The sequence below is a fragment of the Rana temporaria genome, chromosome 8, assembly GCF_905171775.1.
Source record: "Rana temporaria chromosome 8, aRanTem1.1, whole genome shotgun sequence".
NCBI classification, from domain to species: Eukaryota; Metazoa; Chordata; class Amphibia; order Anura; family Ranidae; genus Rana; species Rana temporaria.
The window spans coordinates 10,122,012-10,144,684 of NC_053496.1; the positions used below are offsets into that span (position 1 = coordinate 10,122,012).

At 49.3% G+C, this 22,673-nt stretch overlaps 1 protein-coding gene across 1 annotated transcript in view; it reads right to left on the bottom strand.

Annotated features, from left to right (window-relative positions):
* LOXL4 (lysyl oxidase like 4) overlaps positions 1-22,673 on the bottom strand; it is a 155,065-nt gene that overhangs the window by 126,722 nt on the left and 5,670 nt on the right. Inside the window, exons 2-3 of the mRNA XM_040361279.1 lie at positions 18,347-18,519; positions 5,475-5,808 (exon numbers count right to left, since the gene is read on the bottom strand). Of these exons, the coding sequence (XP_040217213.1) occupies positions 5,475-5,760 (286 nt within the window). The 5' untranslated portion in view covers positions 5,761-5,808; positions 18,347-18,519. The remainder of the gene's footprint in view (positions 1-5,474; positions 5,809-18,346; positions 18,520-22,673) is intronic.

Below are 22,673 nucleotides of genomic sequence, written 5' to 3' on the forward strand. Positions count from 1 at the left end.
TTGTACCTGCATATATACTGAGTGCCTGCTCTGCACACCTTGGCGCTAGAGGCACGTGTGTATCCTGGCTTTATTACATATTTTGTAGTAACCAAACATATAGCAGGTTATATTTTATTGTCTATTTTAAATAAATATAATAATTTTTTTTTGAACTTTGGATAAGTACATTTTTTCTGGCCATACGTTATCACACTATTGGAGCCCCTGGTCTTGTCTCCTTTGAGGAATCAACACAGCATAGGAGCGGAGACTCTGGATATCTGAAAGCTGTAGGAGGGAGCAAAGTTGGAGCAGAGGAGCGCTTAAACTACGTACCTGCTACCCCAAGAGGGGACCTCTTTCTGGTGAGTGGGGAACCTGGAGGGGAGCACCGGGAGCACGTCGGAGTGTGGTATAGGAGCACCCCCCTCTTTTCACCATCTAGACCTCTACACTGGACTCCAACAAGATTCCCATATTCCAATATTATCTCCTTTTGGACATTGTACATCACTGGCCTAGACAGGCAACCAGTCAGCCGTTTATTGTTCCATTTTACATTGTCCTGTGTATATCACAGGGTGGACTGGTGTTGTTGGCTGACTATCCCTTATTTGTGCATGTACTGTTTATGCAACTGTTTCCAATTATTGGTTTAATGTGGTTATTTTATTTAGCCATTTACAGTGACCATTTGCATATATAATGTTTGATGAAGATATATAGGGCTTACCTATTGTAATTTGTGTATGTTTAATTACTGATGCCCATATACTGTGCTAGCGCCCACATTACACAGGCATATTAGCCCATACAACTCACTGACCACCAGCACATTACCAGAGCACATTTGTATGGTTCTTTCCTCTTTTCCTAGTGCTCTTGGTATAGCTGTAGGTCACGTAGCTCATGTTCCCTCAGTCTTTCGACCCCATGGGATTTCTACCAATATAAGACCTCAGTTGGTTCAGTTACTAAGTGGAGTACACATTCACAACTTCGGTCTAGGCAGATCCATACTGGGACTTTAAAGTGTAGCAATACGCTTAGGCAGCGCCATTATTCCTAACTCTCTACATACCATACTCTCTCTGTCCCCTAGGGGACAGTTTTTCAGGAAGGCAGCAGCCTCTTAACCTCAGATATCCCAGCGCAGGTTTCTTTACACGTTAAGAAGTCAACATCCGCTACATGTGATAATGGAGAAATATGTACCTGTGAGCATACAAAAGGACAGGGCTGTCTTAATGAGAGGGCACACCTGGGCACTGCCCAGGGGCCCCAGCTGCATGGGGGGCCCCTGTCCTTTCCCCAAAGCAGCTAGTCCTTGAGCCCACGCTGCCCCTCTACATCCCAGATATCCCCCCAGCACTCTGACCCCTCTACACCCCAGATATCCCCCCAGCACTCTGACCCCTCTACACCCCAGATATCCCCCCAGCACTCTGACCTCTCTACACCCCAGATATCCCCCCAGCACTCTGACCCCTCTACACCCCAGATATCCCCCCAGCACTCTGACCCCTCTACACCCCAGATATCCCCCCAGCACTCTGACCCCTCTACATCCCCAGATATCCCCCCAGCACTCTGACCTCTCTACACCCCAGATATCCCCCCAGCACTCTGACCCCTCTACACCCCAGATATCCCCCCAGCACTCTGACCTCTCTACTCCCCAGATATCCCCCCAGCACTCTGACCCCTCTACACCCCAGATATCCCCCCAGCACTCTGACCCCTCTACATCCCAGATATCCCCCCAGCACTCTGACCCCTCTACACCCCAGATATCCCCCCAGCACTCTGACCCCTCTTCACCCCAGATATCCCCCCAGCACTCTGACCCCTCTACACCCCAGATATCCCCCCCAGCCCTCTGACCCCTCTACACCCCAGATATCCCCCCAGCACTCTGACCCCTCTACACCCCAGATATCCCACCAGCACTCTGACCCCTCTACACCCCAGATATCCCACCAGCACTCTGACCCCTCTATACCCCAGATTTCCCCCCCCCCAGCACTCTGACCCCTCTACACCCCAGATATCCCCCCAGCACTCTGACCCCCCTACACCCCAGATATCCCCACAGCACTCTGACCCCTCTACACCCCAGATATCCCCCCAGCACTCTGACCCCTCTACACCCCAGATATCCCCCCAGCACTCTGACCCCTCTACACCCTAGATTTCCCCCCCCCGCACTCTGACCCCTCTACACCCCAGATATCCCCCCAGCACTCTGACCCCTCTACACCCCAGATGTCCCCTCAGCACTCTGACCCCTCTACACCCCAGATATCCCCCCAGCACTCTGACCCCTCTACACCCCAGATATCCCCCCAGCACTCTGACCCCTCTACACCCCAGATATCCCCCCAAAACTATGACCCCTCTACACCCCAGATATCCCCCCAGCACTCTGACCCCTCTACACCCCAGATATCCCCCCAGCACTCTGACCCCTCTACACCACAAATATCCCCCCAGCACTCTGACCCCTCTACACCCCAGATATCCCCTCCAGCATTCTGACCCCTCTACACCCCAGATATCCCCTCCAGCACTCTGACCCCTCTACACCCCAGATATCCCCTCCAGCACTCTGACCCCTCTACACCCCAGATATCCCCCCCCCAGCACTCTGATCCCTCTACACCCCAGATACCCCCCCAGCACTCTGATCCCTCTACACCCCAGATATCCCCCCAGCACTCTGACCCCTCTACACCCCAGATATCTCCTGCATCCTACCTACTTGATTTCTGTTTACCTGCACTGTCTCCATTGTAGGGGCCCCAGAGCATTACTTTGCCCAGGGGCCCATGATGCTATTACAGTAAGACGACAGGAGGCAACGCCTCTATATACATTCCGTACCAGACACCTCCAAATGTACCAGACACCTCCAACTGCCCATACTTTGCTTCTCAAAGTGGAACTAAATGCTCATATGCACCATGAACTCTTTTTGACCACTTGTCGCCCCACCACAGTACATTTACTGCGGGAGGGTGGCAGCTGCAGACCGTTGGTAGGTGGCAAAAAGACCGAAGTCCGAGCCCGGAACCGGGGGGGGGGGGGTGCGGTTGTGTGGAGGGGGGGTGTTACCTAACTTACAAGCACTGACCTATCTGACATACCCTGACCTGCCTGGAATTGGACATGTGCACACTGAAATATTTTGTTTTCGTCCGAAAAATAAATTTATTTAGTTACTCTCGAAATTCGTTTTTATTTATTTTGTTTCGTTAAAAAAATGCATTTGTCCGAAAATCCAAATTAATTAAGGTCAACATCTGTCAATTGAAGGCTTATGGTGTCTGTCGAATGTTCTAAGAAGATTCGATGGAGCAGCTAAACTGTACGACGCCGCGATCGTACATTTCCGGTCGAATGTTCCGCCTACAAGCTATAGAAGAATTCTAATATTGTATGACACTAGTAATAATTATATTTATAAATTATTATTACTAGTCAACCAACATTAGAATTCTTCTATAGCCTATGGGCGGAGCATTTGACCGGAAATGTATGATCGCGGCTTCGTACAGTTTAGCTGCTTGTCGAATCTTCTTAGAAATTTCAACAGACACTATAAGCCTTCCATGACAGATTTGACGTTTGTATGTTTTTCGCTGCTTCTTCGAATCTTCGTCGTTCGTGTCGAATGGTCTACCCCAACACGGGGCCGGGGCCGGATTCAGATAGGTTAGCGGATCGCAGGCATCAAATTACAGATTAGACATTCTTAGAATATGTCAAAAAAAGTTAGATTTTATTTCCATCATTTACACTTTCAAAATGACAGAAAACAAAAAAATGGCGTCTGCAAAAGTTTGGGCACCCTGCAGAATTTCTAGCACTCACTGCCCCCTTTACAAAGCTGAGACCTGCCAGTGTCATGGATTGTTCTCAATCATCGTCTGGGAAGACCAGGTGATGTCAATCTCAAAGGTTTTAAATGCCCAGACTCATCTGACCTTCCCCCAACAATCAGCACCATGGGTTCTTCTAAGCAGTTGTCTAGAAAACTGAAAGTGAAAATAGTTGTCGCTCACAAAGCTGGAGAAGCGATAAGAAGATAGCAAAGCGTTTTCAGATGTCAATATCCTCTGTTCGGAATGTAATTAAGAAATGGCAGTCATCAGGAACAGTGGAAGTTAAAGCAAGATCTGGAAGACCAAGAAAAATATCAGACAGAACAGCTCGCAGGATTGTGAGAAAAGCAATTCAAAACCCACGTTTGACGGCACGATCCCTCCAGAAAGATCTGGCAGACACTGGAGTTGTGGTACACTATTCCACTATAAGGAGATACTTGTACAAATATGGTCTTCATGGAAGAGTCATCAGAAGAAAACCTCTTCTACGTCCTCACCACAAAAATCAGTGTTTGAACTTTGCAAATGAACATATAGACAAGCCTGGTGCATTTTGGAAACAAGTTCTGTGGACTGATGAGGTTAAAATAGAACTTTTTGGCCGGAATGAACAAAGGTACGTTTGGAGAAGAAAGGGCACATAATTTAATGAAAAGAACCTCTGTCCAACTGTGAAGCATGGGGGTGGACCAATCAAGCTTTGGGGTTGTATTGCAGCCAGTGGCACAGGGAACATTTCATGAGTAGAAGGAAAAATGGATTCAATAACATTTCAGAAAATTTGGGATGGTAACTTGATGCCATCTGTGAAAAAGCTGAAGTTAAAGAGAGGATGGCTTCTACAAATGTATAATGATCCTAAACACACCTCAAAATCCACGGGGGATTACATCAAGAGGTGTAAACTGAAGGTTTTGCCATGGCCTTCACAATCTCCTGACCTCAACATAATTTGAAAATCTATGGATAGACCTTAAAAGAGCAGTGCGTGACAGACAGCCCAGAAATCTCAAAGAACTGGAAGACTTTTGTAAGGAAGAATGGGCAAAGATCCCTCAAACAAGAATTGAAAGACTCTTGGCTGGCTACAAAAGGCGTTTACAAGCTGTGATACTTGCCAAAGGGGGCAGTACAAGATATTAACTCTGCAGGGTGCCCAAACTTTTGCAGACGCCATTTTTTTGTTTTCTGTCATTTTGAAAGTGTAAATGATGGAAATAAAATCTAACTTTTTTTGACATATTATAAGAATGTCTAATCTGTAATTTGATGCCTTTTGGAGATTTTTCCATCTTTCCTTGGCTTCGTTATGCACATTAATACAATTTTTTACCTGCGGTGCCCAAACTTTCGATCCCCACTGTAATGTATGGTGTGTGTGCGCGTGTGCGCTTGTGTGCGTGCTGGGGGGGCGGCAAATGCACCTTCGCCTGAGTTGGCAAAAATCCTTGCACCGGCCGTGGATAACACAAATGCGCATGGGGTGATTAGGGTGATTAGGAGCTCAGTTTGTTTGTGGAGGGTACTTTTGCTTTCTAGAGTACTTCCAGCTCATATTTTATCACAAGAATAAATCTATACCAATAGTACAAATCTCTGCATTACCTTCCCCTTGTCCGTACTTTGCACTGTGCGCCCAGTTCATGGCCATCTCAAAGCCCAGTTGCCTGCAGACCACATTTGCCACTTCCACGTTGAAGTCATCATCGCACACAGTGCCCCATTGACCATTATACAGAACCTCCAGGCGACCTTCGTTGGGGACCCTCGATGTTCCAACCAAGCGAAGCTGGATCTGAGGAGCGCCCGCTTGGAGTTGTTGGAAGCAGAAGTCTATTAGACATGATAGTGATCCAATAAATAAACACGCGGCGCGCTGGAAGATCTTCATGACTTTGTCTCACAGGGATTAACAGGTGGCTTATTTCCGTAATTATTCCTAATGACAAAAAACAAAGAAAATAATTTAGGAAGTGTGCAGGAGAAGTGCATTACATAGCGCTACAAAGTGACTATGCAAGGTGTCATGGCCACCAACTAACTACAGTGGAACCTCAGATTACGAGTATAATTCGTCCCAGGAGAATGCTCGTAATCCAAAGTACTCGCATATCAAAGCGAGTTTCCCCATTGAAGTCACTGGAAACTAAAATAATTTGTTCCGCATTGACTTCAATGGCGTGCAATACCGAATGCGGCCAGAGGCGGCGAGCCTCAGAAACAGCCAGAAAGGCCCAAGGACAGTTAGGCTGACCCCGGCAAACCTTGGAAAGATGAGCCTTTCCAAGGTTTGCCAAGGTCAGCCGAATTGTCCTCGGGCCTTTCCGTGCATTTCCGAACGGCGACGATCGGTGGCCGTTCGGCTCCGGCACCCCCCACCTCACGCCAAAAGTGGTACTGCACCCCGCTTTGGCCTGAATTCTGCTTGTTTTGCAAGACAACAGTCGAAAACCATCAGGACGCCCACTAACACACAGCTCTTTTCTCTATCTGCAACGTAGAGAGCGTCCTGACTCTTCTGTAGTCCAAGGGAGGGGCACGACACTCCACACCAGGGAGAAAGCCTTGCATTACTGTGTGGAGTTACAGACAGAAGAACAGGAAGTGAGGATTTCTCAGAAGAAATAAGGACATTTAAAAGCAAAATGGAAGGATGAGGTAAGTGAAGGAGGACTGCACTAAGGTAAAGGAAGCCATTTAGGGAAAAAAAATTGTACCTTTACAACCCCCTTAATGGCGCATTACTGGCGAAATAGCTGCGGTTTCCCATTGCTTTCAATAGGAAGGAGCGGTAAACGCACCGCTCCTCTCTCCGCTCCAAAGATGCTGCTAGCAGGACTTTTGGAGCGGCGGTCCTGCTGGCGCACCACTCCCGTGTGAAAGCCCTCGGGGGCTTTCACACTGGAGAAACAGCAGCCGCTGTTTTTGGTGGGTTTGCAGGCACTATTTTTTAGCGCAATAGCGCCTGCAAACCGCCCCACTGTGAAAGGGGCCTTATTCTTTGTTATAAAACCACAGCGATGCTCACGCTTTTTGTATCGCCGCCATAATATCGCTTTTACTTTCTTTCTTTTTTCTTCGAGATTTTTCCGTCTCAAGAAATGTATTTCCTCTCGCCTGCTTTATTAAAAATACTCCTTCCCGAAGCACTTTTGCCATCAGAAATCCTTCACATGGGATGCGGCCCATCTGTGGGAATCATGGCGGCGATCACTCCGGGTCTATTACCTCCCCATAGAGGACCGGAATACAGAACACTTGATTTGTCCCAATCTCTATTGTCTTAGAGGTGGAAGGGTCACTAAATGAAGCGTGGAAAAGATTTGCTCTCTTTCCGTCTACAACCTCCGAGCAATACAACCCGTGATGGATGTACAATGGATATAAATGGCTCTGGGGATCTGCCCTGGGGGGGGGGGGGGGTGTTGTAATTAAGGGGTTAAAGGGTCACTATAGGCAAACTTTTTTTTTTTTTTTAAATAACAAACATGCTATACTTACCTCCACTGTGTAGCTCGTTTTGCACAGAGTGTCCCCGAATCCAGTCTTCTGGGGTCCCTCGGCAGCTGTCTCGGCTCCTCCTCGCAAAAGCTTTCCACCTTCATGCGAGCGAGCGAGCATGGTGGAAAGCTTTTGCGAGCGCGCTCCCGTGATACAGCGGCGGGCATAGCCGTTGATTGTATCACTCGGCCCCGCCCCCCGGCGCGTCGCGTCATCCGCTGTGATTGACAGCAGTGCCAGCCAATGGCTGCGCTGCTATCAATCCGTCCAGCCTAGCCAATCAACGGCCAGGCTGGGAACCGAAGACGATCACATGGACGCGCCCGGGACTTTCGAGGGGTCAGGTAAGTAAAACGGGGGTTTCTGGGTGGCCGGTACCGTCGGATGTTTTTTCACCTTAAGACAGGTGTCCCAATACTTTTGGTAATATATTGTATGTCTAAAAGAAACCAGATCTCTCCATAAAGAGGACCTGTCATGGCCCATGCTATCACAAGGGATGTTGCTCATCCCTTGTGATTACAATAAAGTTCAATAAAAAAAAAAAAAACTTTTGTTCCTTAAACATTACCCAGTCCATACCAGTATAGATCCCAACACATTACCCAGTCCATACCAGTATAGATCCTAACACATTACCCAGTCTATACCAGTATAGATCCCAACACATTACCCAGTCCATACCAGTATAGATCCCAACACATTACCCAGTCCATACCAGTATAGATCCCAACACATTACCCAGTCCATACCAGTATAGATCCCAACACATTACCCAGTCCATACCAGTATAGATCCCAACACATTACCCAGTCCATACCAGTCCATACCAGTATAGATCCCAACACATTAACCAGTCCATACCGGAAAGATCCCAACACATTACCCAGTCCATACCAGTATAGATCCCAACACATTACCCAGTCCATACCAGTAAAGGATCCCAAAACATTTCCCAGTCCATACCAGTATAGATCCCAACACATTACCCAGTCCATACCAGTATAGATCCCAACACATTACCCAGTCCATACCAGTATAGATCCCAACACATTACCCAGTCCATACCAGTATAGATCCCAACACATTACCCAGTCCATACAAGTATAGATCCCAAAACATTACCCAGTCCATACCAGTATAGATCCCAACACATTACCCAGTCCATACCAGTATAGATCCCAACACATTACCCAATCCATACAAGTAAAGATCCCAAAACATTACCCAGTCCATACCAGTATAGATCCCAACACATTACCCAGTCCATACCAGTATAGATCCCAACACATTACCCAGTCCATACCAGTATAGATCCCAACACATTACCCAGTCCATACCAGTATAGATCCCAACACATTACCCAGTCCATACCAGTATAGATCCCAACACATTACCCAGTCCATACCAGTATAGATCCCAACACATTACCCAGTCCATACCAGTATAGATCCCAAAACATTACCCAGTCCATACCAGTCCCTACCAGTATAGATCCCAACACATTACCCAGTCCATACCAGTTTAGATCCCAAAACATTACCCAGTCCATACCAGTATAAATCCCAACACATTACCCAGTCCATACCAGTTTATACCAGTATAGATCCCAACACATTACCCAGTCCATACCAGTAAAGATCCCAACACATTACCCAGTCCATACCAGTATAGATCCCAACACATTACCCAGTCCATACCAGTATAGATTCCAAAACATTACCCAGTCCATACCAGTATAGATTCCAAAACATTACCCAGTCCATACCAGTATAGATCCCAACACATTACCCAGTCCATACCAGTATAGATCCCAACACATTACCCAGTCCATACCAGTATAGATCCCAACACATTAACCATTCCATACCAGTATAGATCCCAACACATTACCCAGTCCATACCAGTATAGATCCCAACACATTACCAACTCAATATTGAACCCTACGGACTAAGACTGGGATGCCACTAGGATCATGTGCTTGTAGGGGCAGGCGTCCCAATACTTTTGACATCATATATATTTTTACCTATACACAGTGGGGCAGATCCACAAAGAGAGTACGCCGGCGTATCTACTGATACGCCGGCGTACTTTCAAATTACCTGCGTCGTATCTTTAATTTGAATCCTCAAACCAAGATACGACGGCATCTGGGTTAGATCCGACAGGCGTATGGCTTCGTACGCCTTCGGATCTTAGATGCAATACTTCGGCGTCCGCTGGGTGGAGCTTGTGTCGTTTTCCGCGTCGGGTATGCAAATTAGCTATTTCCGACGATCCACGAACGTACGCGCGGCCGTCGCATTCTCTTACGTAGTCTCTAGTCGGCTTTTTCCGACGTATAGTTAAAGCTTGTGTTTTGCGGCGTATAGTTAGACTTGCCGTCGTTCCAGCGTTTATTTTGAATTTTTTTTTTTTTTGCGTAAGTCGTCCGTGAATCGGGATGGACGTAATTCACGTCTATGTTAAAAAAAATTACGTCCTTGCGACGTCATTTAGCGCAATGCGCGGCGGTAAATTTAGGGACGGCGCATGCGCAGTTCATTCGGCGCGGGGACGCGCTTCATTTAAATGAAACACGCCCCCTAATCGCCGATTTGAATTCCGCCGCCAGAGATACACTACGCCGCCGAAACTTACGGCGCAAATTCTTCCAGGATTCGATTTAAAGCCAGGTAAGGTACGGCGGCGCAGCGTATCTCGGATACGATGCGCCGGGGCAGATCTTTGTGAATCTGCCCCATTATATATGTGTTTTCATAGTATTGTGTTGTCGCGGGTGGCACATACACAACGTTGATGACAGTAGTGTGTCGGCTTTACATTCGGGAGCTATGTTTGTCATCAGCAGCAAATAACAATGTTCATCTTATGACATAAAGTCGAAATCTTTGACACCCCCCCCCCCCCAAACTGTCATCACCAAGAAAGTGAAAAAAAAAAAATCTACGTTCTCCATTCGTTCATCTATGTGTGTGGTCACAGCAAGGCCAAGGAAATACAAAAAAAAAACAGAGCAAACTTCTGAAGATTTGTCTTAGAAAATAAATCTATAAAGACAACCAACAATATCAACAACCTAAAATCTCTCTATATATATATATTGGAAACGTCTAAAATACGATGCGACAGATTCACACATAAGAGGATCTAAGAGAAGAGCAGGGAGGCAGCAAATTAGAAGTCTAAAGACCAGGAGCTCCAGAAAGCTTTTGTGAAGGAAAAGGTCAAAGACGGGGCAGCAGATTGACGAGAAGATGGATGAATGGATGGCTTCTTCTTTCAGATTTAAGTCAACAATCCATTGTTATGAGAAGATCGGCATCCTGAGAGGCCGTAGGAAACAGTAAAGGAGAGTCTACATTTCCAGATTGTCCCAACAAAGTTTTAGTCCTGAGGGCACCACCACACAAGATTTTATTGCCGCGTCTGACCTTGGGCAAAGTGACCTCAACCTCACAATGGGCAATAAGAAGAAGAACAGTTACACGGAAAAGAGTGTTTTGGATCTTGCTTCAAAAACTGTTAATAGTATATGTATTGCCAAAACTTTTTTTTTTTTTTGGTTTTGGATAAAATTTTCCCGCTCTACAAGACTCTGGTCCTGCCGCACCTGGAGTATGCCGTTCAGTTCTGGGCACCAGTCCTCAGGAAGGATGTACTGGAAATGGAGAGAGTACAAAGAAGGGCAACAAAGCTAATAAAGGGTCTGGAGCAGTGGCGGAACTACCGCCATAGCGACCCACGCGGGCGCTATGGGGCCCGCAGCCGAGTGGGGCCCGGTGAGTAGGGTTGTCCCGATACCGATACTAGTATCGGTATCGGGACCGATACCGAGTATTTGCGCGAGTACTTGTACTCGCGCAAATGCTCCCGATGCCTAATCTGGATAGTGGGGGCGGAGAGCGGGCGGAGAGGGGGCGGAGAGCAGGCGGGAACCGATCAGAGAGGAGACTGAGGGGGCAGCGAGGAAGGCAGAGTGGAGGTGGCGTCATCATGGCCCCTCCCCCATGTCGGGCATTTTTTTCCAGGGTTGGACAGGTGATCTGTCTATCAAAGTGCCCGGACAAGGGGGAGGGGCCATGACGACACGCGGCGGGGAACAGCAGCTATTCAAATGAAAGCTGTTATGTTCCCTGGCCTGAGCGCCGATCAGCTAGACGGCGGGGGAGACGTGGCTGCATATGGGGGGAGACGTGGCTGCATATGGGAGGGGGGAGACGTGGCTGCATATGGGGGGGAGACATGGCTGCATATGGGGGGGGAGTCATGGCTGCATATGGGGGGGGGAGTCATGGCTGCATATGGGGGGGAGACATGGCTGCATATGGGGGGGGGAGTCATGGCTGCATATGGGGGGGAGACATGGCTGCATATGGGGGGGGAGTCATGGCTGCATATGGGGGGGAGACATGGCTGCATATGGGGGGGGGAGTCATGGCTGCATATGGGGGGGGGTCATGGCTACATATGGGGGGGAGACATGGCTGCATATGGGGGGGGGAGACATGGCTGCATATGGGGGGGGACATGGCTGCATATGGGGGGAGATATGGCTGCATGTGGGGGGGGAGACATGGCTGCATATGGGGGGGAGACATGGCTGCATATGGGGGGGGAGACATGGCTGCATATGGGGGGGGAGACATGGCTGCATATGGGGGGGGAGACATGGCTGCATATGGGGGGGGGGACATGGCTGCATATGGGGGGGACATGGCTGCATATGGGGGGGGAGACGTGGCTGCATATGGGGGGAGACGTGGCTGCATATGGGGGGAAAACGTGGCTGCATATGGGGGGGGGACGTGGCTGCATATGGGGGGGGAGACGTGGCTGCATATGGGGGGGGTCATGGCTGCATATGGGGGGGAGACATGGCTGCATATGGGGGGGAGTCATGGCTGCATATGGGGGGGGGTCATGGCTGCATATGGGGGGGAGACATGGCTGCATATGGGGGGGGAGACATGGCTGCATATGGGGGGGGGGAGACATGGCTGCATATGGGGGGGGAGACATGACTGCATATGGGGGGGGGAGATATGGCTGCATGTGGGGGGGGGAGACATGGTTGCATATGGGGGGGGAGACATGGCTGCATATGGGGGGGGGAGACATGGCTGCATATGGGGGGGGAGACATGGCTGCATATGGGGGGGGGGACATGGCTGCATATGGGGGGGGACATGGCTGCATATGGGGGGGGGGAGACATGGCTGCATATGGGGGGGACATGGCTGCATATGGGGGGGGGACATGGCTGCATATGGGGGGAGACGTGGCTGCATATGGGGGGAAAACGTGGCTGCATATGGGGGGGAGACGTGGCTGCATATGGGGGGGGACACAAGGCTGCATTTGGGGACACATGGCTGCATTTTAAAAAAAGTATCGGTATTCCGTATCGGCGAGTACATGAAAAAAAGTATCGGTACTTGTACTCAGTCCTAAAAAAGTGGTATCGGGACAACCCTACCGGTGAGGATGAAGAAAAAGCCCAGAGTGTTTGCCGCATCCGAGTACATTGTTAGCCCCGAGCGTCTGGGAGTCAGGACCATCTCATGCCGAAGGTTGCCGAGTGCGGCCGAGTGCCGTCAGCGCCAAGTGTTACCGAGTACGGCCGAGTGCCGTACTCGCCGCTGACGGCACTCGGCCACTTTCGGCATCAGATGGTCCTGACTCCCAGACGCTCGGGGCTAACAATGTACTCGGATGCTGCCCCGCCTTCTGGAGTCTGTAGCGCCAATGGTGGGACGTGTGACGTCCATCATAGGCGCTGCAGGCTCCACGGCGGGAATTACAATTCGGCCGCCGCACGGCTCTCCTCGGCTCCTCTGACTGCCAGTGCCTGCCCTGCTGTGACTGCACACCAACTTAAGGCTGAGGCTGCTAAGGTAGGTGACTCAGTATGCTGTGGAGAGCCCTTACTGATCTTCAGTTGACCTAAATGAACATAAAAGCTGCAATACTGTTCACAATAAGAAATTGTTGTTCACAGAATTACAGGTTTGTGATTAGATTGCTAACATTGCCAGTTTGATGTATCCGTAAGGTGTCCTGTGGGGGGGGAAAAACCCTGTATTCAAGTGAGAATTTTTATTTTTGTCCTTGTAGAAAAAAATGGCAAAAAAAATAAAAAATCAGCAGTAATAGCAATAGTGGCAATGGTAAACGTCATACATTTATCTCTCTACAAACGTATTGAAGATTTCAAATACTGTGTCATTCCCACTATGTGAATCATATGTACGGTATTTGTCAGGATTTACTGAAGTATGCTAGCCTTGTCATTTTAACCACTTCAGCCCCAGAAGAATCCCCCCCCCCCCCTTCCTGACCAGAGCACGTTTTGCGATTCGGCACTGCGTCGCTTTAACTGACAATCGTGCGGTCGTGGGACGTTGCACCCAAACTATTTTTTTCTTTTTTTCTTTATTATATGGTTATTTAAATTTTTGTTTTGCTGTTCAAAATGAATATAAGCTGTTGCTTGGGTACTGTGCCACATGAGTGTAGTAATGTGTTGTTCAATGGCATTAGTTCATTTTTTTTTGGAGGGGGGGGGGGGGGCATACAACATTTTGCTATGGGGCCCTGTGATTTCTAGTTACGCCCCTGGTTTGGAGGATATTAGTTATGAGGAAAGGTTGTGAACTTATTCTCTCTGGAGAAGAGACGCTTGAGAGGGGATATGATTTCAATTTACAAATACCGTACTGGTGACCCCACAATAGGGAGAAAACTTTTTTGCGGAAGGGAGTTTAACCACTTAAAGGGGTGGTTCCACCTAAAACTCATTTCTAGCAATATATTCGTAAGACCCGTTAAGCCAGCCTACCCGCAGTGTCTTTTTTTTTTTCCCCGTACATACCGAGATCTCGGGGGTCTCGTCCCTAGGCGGTGGGCGTTCCTATTTGATTGACGTTCCTCGGACGGGCGCATACGTGACGTCACGACTTTCCGAAAGAAGCCGAACGTCGCCGCGCAGGTGCCGTATAGAGCCGACTCTATACGGCGCCTGCGCGGCGACGTTCGGCTTCTTTCGGAAAGTCGTGACGTCACGTATGCGCCCGTCCGAGGAACGTCAATCAAATAGGAACGCCCACCGCCTAGGGACGAGACCCCCGAGATCTCGGTATGTACGGGGAAAAAAAAAAAGAAGCCAGCCTACCCGCAGTGTAACGGGTCTTACGAATATATTGCTAGAAATGAGTTTTAGGTGGAACCACCCCTTTAAGACCCGGGCCAAAATGCAGCTAAATGCCCAGGCCAGTTTTTGCGATTCGGCACTGCATCGATTTAACTTGCGATTTCAATTGCGCGGTCGTGCGACGTGGCTCCCAAACAAAACTGGCGTCCTTTTTTCCCCACAAATAGAGCTTTCTTTTGGTGGTATTTGATCACCTCTGCGGTTTTTATTTTTTGCGCTATAAACAAAAATAGAGCGCCAATTTTTAAAAAAATGCAATATTTTTTACTTTTTGCCTTAATAAATATCCCCCAAAAATATATATAAAAAAAAAATTTCCTCAGTTTAGGCCGATACGTATTCTTCTACATATTTTTGGTATTAAAAAAAAAAAATCGCAATAAGCGTTTATCGATTGGTTTGCGCAAAATGTATAGTGTTTACAAAATAGGGGATAGTTTTATTGCATTTTTATAAATAATTTTTTTTTTACTACTAATGGCGGTGATCAGCGATTTTTTTTCATGACTGCGACATTATGGCGGACACTTCGGACACTTTTGACACATTTTTGGGACAATTGTCATTTTCACAGCAAAAAATGCTATAAAAATGCATTGTTTACTGTGAAAATGACAACTGCCGTTTGGGAGTTAACCACTAGGGGGTGCTGAAGGGGTTAAGTGTGACCTCATATGTGTTTCTAACTGCACGGGGGCGGGGCTGGATGTGTGACATCATTGATTGTGTTTACCTATAAAAGGGAACACACGATCAATGACAGCGCCACAGTGTTTACACACACCTCTCCCCGTTCTTCAGCTCCGGGGACCGATCGCGGGACTCCAGCGGCGATCGGGTCCCGCGGTCACGGAGCTTCGGACCGGGTCGCAGGCGCGTGCCTGCGACCCACGACTGGGCACTTAAAGAGGATGTACCTGTACGTGCTTGTGCCCAGCCGTGCCGTTCTGCCAACGTATATGTGTAGGAGTGGTTAAGTCCTTAAGTGGTTAACAAGACACGTGGACACTCATTAAATTAGAGGAAAAGAGGTTTAACCTTAAACTACGTAGAGGGTTCTTTACAGTAAGAGCGGCCAGGATGTGGAATTCCCTTCCACAGGCGGTGGTCTCAGCGGGGAGCATCGACAGTTTCAAGAAACTATTAGATGAGCACCTGAACCACCACAACATACAGGGATATACAATGTAATACTGACATACAATCACACACATAGGTTGGACCTGATAGACTTGTTTCAACCTCACCTCCTATGTAATATGGAACCACTAAAACCCCGACCACATTTTTAAATCTTCCCGAATGAGTGGAAACCTCTTATTAGATGGTGGCCACCAGGACAGATATCTCCACTGGAGGATTTACCATCATCTTCTGTCCTGGTGAAAATTTAAGTTGCAGAGTGACAATGGCAGTGACAATGGTCAATCCTGATTAAGTGCAGGTTTGGGTGAAACTCAACCCCCATGAGAATGCAACCAAACATATCGCCCCCCTATACGGTGGTGAATTTTGGTTTGGTGCTGCCCTAGGCAAGAATAAAATGGGGAACCCCTCCCATCTAAATTTGTCCCACCCCTTCCTGTTTAAGATTCACCCCCTTCATCTGTAAACTCCGCCCCACTCTTCACCGATTCACAACCAGTGGCGGTGCGTCCATAGAGGGTGCAGGAGCGCCTCCCCCTCTCTCCTGCAACCGTCAATCAACAATAGATAGATTCATGCATTGCAGGTGTCGGGCCCCTTGTTGGGCGCCGCGCAATTGAGTTACAGCAGCGGGGGTGTTTAGGAAACGCCTGATTAAAGCCATGGGCTCTAATAGGCTTCCAAATTGTTAAATAGTGGGCGCAACTGCTGTGCGTTTGCTGTTTACACAGCGTTGTGTTAAGGCATCGAATAAATTGCTTCCCTAACACTGACCTGCCTCTCAACCAATCAGGTGCACTGGGTCTGGTTACCTGTCACCTGACTGGCTGAAGCGACAGGCGCTGTGATTGGACACCTATTAGGCGTCCAATCATAGCAGAAGAGTACGGGAGAAGACATCGAGGACTCGGAGGGAGCGTGGAGGAATGCGCTGACCCGAGACAGGAGAGTGCCAGGTGGGGGGGGGGGGGCACACTGGCGGCAATTGATGGGGCACACTGGCGGCAATTGATGGGGCACAGTGGCTGCATTTTATTTTATTTTTGAAGCAAGAGAGAAGGAAAGTGGAGAAAGAGACAAGGGGAGAGAGGGGGAAAGAGAGGGGGGAGAGAGAGAAGGAAAGGGGAGAAAGAGAGAGGGGTGAGAGAGAGGGACGGAGGGAGGGAGAGAGTGAGAGGGGGAGAGAGAGCAAGAGGGGGAGGGAGAGAGAGAAAGGGGGTGAGAGGGAGGACAGGGGGAGGGACAGAAAGAGGGGGAGGGAAAGAGAGTGAGGGGGGGAGAGAGGGGGAGGGGGGGAGAGGGGAGGGAGAGAGAGGGGGCAAAGAGAGGGTGAGATAGAGGGTAAGAGAGAGGGAGAGAGAGGGGGAGGGAGAGAGAGGGGGTGAGAGGAAGAGAAGGGGGGGGAGAGAGGAGGAGAGGGGGAGGGAGAGAGAGGGGGGAAAGAGAGGGGGAGATAGAGGGTAAGAGAGAGGGAGAGAGAGTGGGAGGGAGAGAGAGGGGGTGAGAGGAAGAGAAGGGGGGGAGAGAGGAGGAGAGGGGGAGGGAGAGAGAGGGGGGAAAGAGAGGGTGAGATAGAGGGTAAGAGAGAGGGAGAGAGAGTGGGAGGGAGAGAGAGGGGGAGGGAGAGAGAGAGGGGGAGGGACAGAGAGGGGGTGAGAGGAAGAGAAGGGGGGGGAGAGAGGAGGAGAGGGGGAGGGAGAGAGGGGAGGGAGAAAGAGAGGGGGAAGACAAGGGGGAGGGAAAGAGAGTGAGAGGGGGAGAGAGAGGGAGAGAGAGAGAGGGGGAGGGGGAGAGAGAAAAGGGGAGGGGGAGAGAGGGAGTGAGAGAGAGAGGGAGAGAGAAGGGGAGGGGGAGAAAGGGGGAGGGAGAGAGAGAGGGGGTGAGAGGAGGTGAGAGAGGGGTGGGAGGGGGAGAGAGGGGGGGAGAAAGAGAGGGGGAAGACAAGGGGGAGGGAAAGAGAGTGAGAGGGGGAGAGAGAGAGGGGAGGGGGAGAGAGAGAAGGGGAGGGAGAGAGAGAGGGGGGGGGAGAGGGGGGGGGGGGGGGGGAGAGGGGTGGGAGATAGAGTGAGAGAGGGGGGGTTTAGAGAGAAAGGGGGTGCTCTCCAGAGCTGCAGATAAATACCGGTATAATGGATTACTACTGTGTAGTGTGTGACAAGGCACAGTGGGTCCCCCTTCCCTTGTGCCCATGAGCCTCGCGCACTCCTGTACACTGGATGGAGCTAGTGCAAGGGATAATTAGGGTGTGCCCGGGCACGCCCGACACACCCCCTGCACACAGGGCCGTCTTAATAGCATCATGGGCCCCTGGGCAAAGTAATGCTCTGGGGCCCCTACAATGATGACAGTGCAGGGAAACAGACATCAAGTAGGTAGGAGGCAGACGGCCTCCCCTGTGTATGTATCACTGTCCGCCATCAGGGGGCCCCCAATTTTGGGGCAGTGTGGGCTCCAGGACTTGCTGCTTTGGGGGGAAAAAAGGGGCCCCCGTGCAGCTGGGGCCGCTGGGCAGTGCCCAGGTGTGCTCTCTCATTAAGACAGCCCTGCCTGCACACGCCTATGATATGGACACAAAACTGTACAAACAATTGGATACACGTCACAAATACTCACCTGCTCAGTGTTTTTCAGTTATTCTCGTATTAAAACAGCTTGAAGTGTTTCTTGGTGTGAAAAACAGTTCCATTCACCGGAATGAGTAAGAATGACGGCGGAGAATCCCAGACTCGGTTTTATGAGGAAAAGGCAGAAATAGAAGTCTTCAGTACATTGCATAGACACGGGCCCTGTAATCAAGATAATAAGACGTTTACTGGCATAGAATAGACATCTACATGAGGAAAAACTCAGAAAGTATCAGCGGATATCAAGGCTAAAAAACTGTACTTATGGTTTATATACCAGCAACATATCCAGAAACTCCCTACAGAATATAAATCACTTCCTAACAGTGGCGGGCGGTGCTCAGTATTTTGGGGAGACAGACGGGAAGGTGGCAACCCCCCCCCCCCCGCCGCCGCGGGAGATGGACGGACAAAGGCCTCTTTACCTTCGGATGCAGATTAGCCAGGGAGTCTTAGGACTCCAAACGGCCAATGGGGTCTCAGGACCTACTTCCAGTTTGGCTATGGAGCAATGATCCGTTGTAGAACTGCCGCTCCTCGCCGCAGAGCTGTACTGGAAGTAGGTCCTGAGACCCCATTGAATTTCTAAGACTCCCTGGGGCAATCAGATCTCAGGACCCGCTTCCTGATTGGCCGGGAGGAGAATCAGGAAGAGAATATGGAGGGTGGGTGCTTTGGGGCTCTGGACCCCCTCCCCAAAGCACCTTGTCCATTGTTGATGGGAACATGGGCCTCCTACCGACAACCCTGGACTGTGGTTGTCGGGGTCTGAGGGTGGTGGGGGGCTTATCAGAATCTGGAAGTCCCCCAGATCCTGACCCCCCCATGTTAACTACTTAAGCCCCGGACCATTAAGCAGGTAAAGTACCAGGCCCCTTTTTGCGATTCGGCACTGCATCGCTTTAACTGACAATTGCGCGGTCGTGCGACGTGGCTCCCAAACAAAATTGGCGTCCTTTTTTCCCACAAATAGAGCTTTGTTTCGGTGGTATTTGATCACCTCTGCGGTTTTTATTATTTGCGCTATAAACAAAAATAGAGCGACAATTTTTAAAAAAATCTATATTTATTACTTTTTGCTATAATAAATATCCACAAAAAATATATAAAAAACATTTTTTTTCCTCATTTTAGGCCGATACGTATTCTTCCTCCTATTTTTGGTAAAAAAAAAAAAATCGCAATAATCATTTATTGATTGGTTTGCGCAAAAGTTATAGCTTCTACAAAATAGGGGATAGTTTTATGGCATTTTTATTAATATATATATATATTTTTTTACTATTAATGGCGGCGATCAGCGATTTATTTTTCGTGACTGCGACATTATCGGACACTTTTGACACATTTTTGGGACCATTGTCATTTTCACAGCGAAAAGTGCTATAAAAAATGCCACTGATTACTGTGAAAATGATACTGGCAGTGAAGGGGGTTAACCTGTAGGGGGCGCTAAAGGGGTTAAGTGTGCCCTAATGAGTGATTCTTACTGGGGGGGGGGGGGGGCGTGGCTGGGCATGTGACGTCACTGATCATCGTTCCCTATGATAGGTAACAGACGATCAGTGACAAGCCACAGAGAAGAACAGGGGAAAGGTTTGTTTACACTCACCTCTCCCCGTTCTTCAGCTCCTGCGACCCGAACGCGGGACACCGGCGCCGATCGGGTCCGCGGGTCACGGAGCTTCGGACCGGGTCGCCATTCACGGCTGGGTTCTTAAAGGGGACGTACATGTACGCCCTTGTGCCCAGCCGTGCCATTCTGTCAACGTATATCGGCGTGCGGCGGTCCTTAACCACTTCCCGCCCGGTCAATGGTCAATTGACGTCCGGGAAGTGGTTGCAAAATCCTGACTGGACGTCTATTGACGTCCTGCAGGATTTCATGCTGGCGCGCGCCCGTGGGGGCGCGCAGCGTGGTGATCAGTGATGCAGTGTGTCAGTTTGACACCCTGCATCTCCGATCTCGGTAAAGAGCCTTCGGCGGAGGCTCTTTACCACGTGATCAGCCGTGTCCAATCACGGCTGTTCACGATGTAAACAGGAAGAGCCGTTGATCGGCTCTTCCTCACTCGCGTCTGAGAGAGTAGAGGAGAGATGATTGGCGGCTCTCCTGACAGGAGGGGTTCGCGCTGATTGTTTATCAGCGCAGCCCCCCCTCTGGTCGCCACACTGGACCACCAGGGAGTGCCCCCCGGTGCTCAATAGAGCACAGATTGATAAAAAGAAAAATTGAATACAATCAATGCCAATCAGTGCCCACAAATGGGCACTGACTGGCAACATGGGCACTGACTAATGATGCCCAGCAATGCCATTAGTGCCACCCCATAGTGTCACCCAGTGTCCATCAGTGCCACCCAGTGTCCATCAGTGTCACCTCTTAGTGCCCATCTATGCCCAGTGCCCACCTATCAGTGCCCATCTGTGCCACCCATAAGTGCCCATCAGTGCTGCCCATGAGTGTCCATCAGCGCCACCAAAGAGTGCCCAGTGCGCCTATGAGTGCCCATCAGTGCCGCCTATGAGTGCCCATCAGTGCCGCCTATCAGTGCCCATCAGTGCCACCTATCGATGCCCATCAGTGCCGCCTATCGGTGCCCACAGTGCCGCTTCTCGATGCCCATCAGTGCCACCTCATCGGTGTCCATCAGTGCCGCCATATCAGTGCCCATAATTGATGAAGAAAACGTACTTATTTACAAAAAAAATGAACAGAAAAAAAATAAAAACATTTTTTCCCCCAAAAATTTCGGTCTTTTTTTAGTTGTTGCGCAAAAAATAAAAATCGCAGAGGTGATCAAATACCACCAAAAGAAAGCTCTATTTGTGAGAAAAAAATGATAAAAATGTCATTTGGGTACAGTGTAGCACGACCGCGCAATTGTCATTCAAAGTGCGACAGCGCTGAAAGCTGAAAATTGGCTTGGGCAGGAAGGTGCGTAAGTGCCTGGTATGGAAGTGGTTGATGGGTATCAGGTACATCGTACTCATACCCATTCACCAAAAAAAAGTGCCAAACGGTAAGATGATTTTTGACAAATCCTTTTAGTAAAAGTGATCTGGTGTCACCGGGGGAACGTGCCGCTTGGAAGTTGGGAGGAGGCAACCAGCTTTCCCTGGGCAATTAGTGCCACCAAGCCATTGAAAAGGCGTACCTAATAAAGTGGCCGGTGAGCGTACGTAGAACTGGCTACTTCTGGACCGGCGGTGACCCATGACGGCCAATCAGCCGTCTTCCTTGACCTCATACCAAATGTCACTTCTACAAGGGAAGCCCTTGTTAATATAAAGCGGCATTCATATAAACGCTCCCAAAGCCGTCAAATGACCGATTTAATAAACCACCTTTTTTCTTATTTTTTCCTACGACCTTCGGGGAAAAAAAACGGACGCCGCGCCAACATTCACCGGCGGAAAACATCCCCAGAAAAAGCTGCAATTAGGAAAAAACTCCTCCGCTATTTATTCTACGTCTCAACAAGCTTTAGGAATTCTAAATGGAATGTTTACTCATTATACAGGATGAGCTTTCTAGGAAAAGAATGAGTGAGATGGGAGGGGGCGCGTCATTGTGGGGGGGGGGGAGGGGCGATCACAACTCCGAGCGAAGCTGCCTCATACCTGCCAACTACCCCAGTTTAAATTCCCTTGTCCCTTGATGTTTTTGTCCCGTGCTGTGTCCTGATATCTCAGTGTGAAGTTCTGTTACTACTGCTGCCCAGCTCTGCCCTATTGTTGTGTACAGGTGACTCACCTGCAGACCCTGTGTTTACATGTAAATACCGGCATTCATATGTAAATAGCGGCGGGATTCATATGTAAATAGGGGTGGTATTCATGTATATCACGCCTACCTGAGGTCATAGTCACCATCACCTATTCAGAATGCTGCCCACTGGGGGAGATAAAGGGGCATGCCTGAAAGTCCTGCCTACAACTGTGGTCATTAAGCCCAGGGCCGCTGATAAGCCAGTACAACTGGCCCTGTTGTAGCAGGCCCCGGGCCAGCAGGGGCCCGGATGGCAACCCCCTCTGTCCCTCTGTCCCTGATTGGGAGCAATGTCCCTCTGTCCCTCTGTTCCTCATTCCTCCTCATGTGTCCCTCATTGTGATCTGATCTCTATGGTTGTAAATAAAATGCACTTTTTATCTTTCAAAAAATGTTTCCCAGTGCTAATATTTCTCCTTCACTGATGTGCACTAATGAGGTGGCACTGGTGGGCACTGACGAGGCTGCACTGATAGGCGACAATGAAGGGCACTGAGAGGTGGAACTGATGGACACTAATAGGCGGCAATGAGAGGTGGCACTG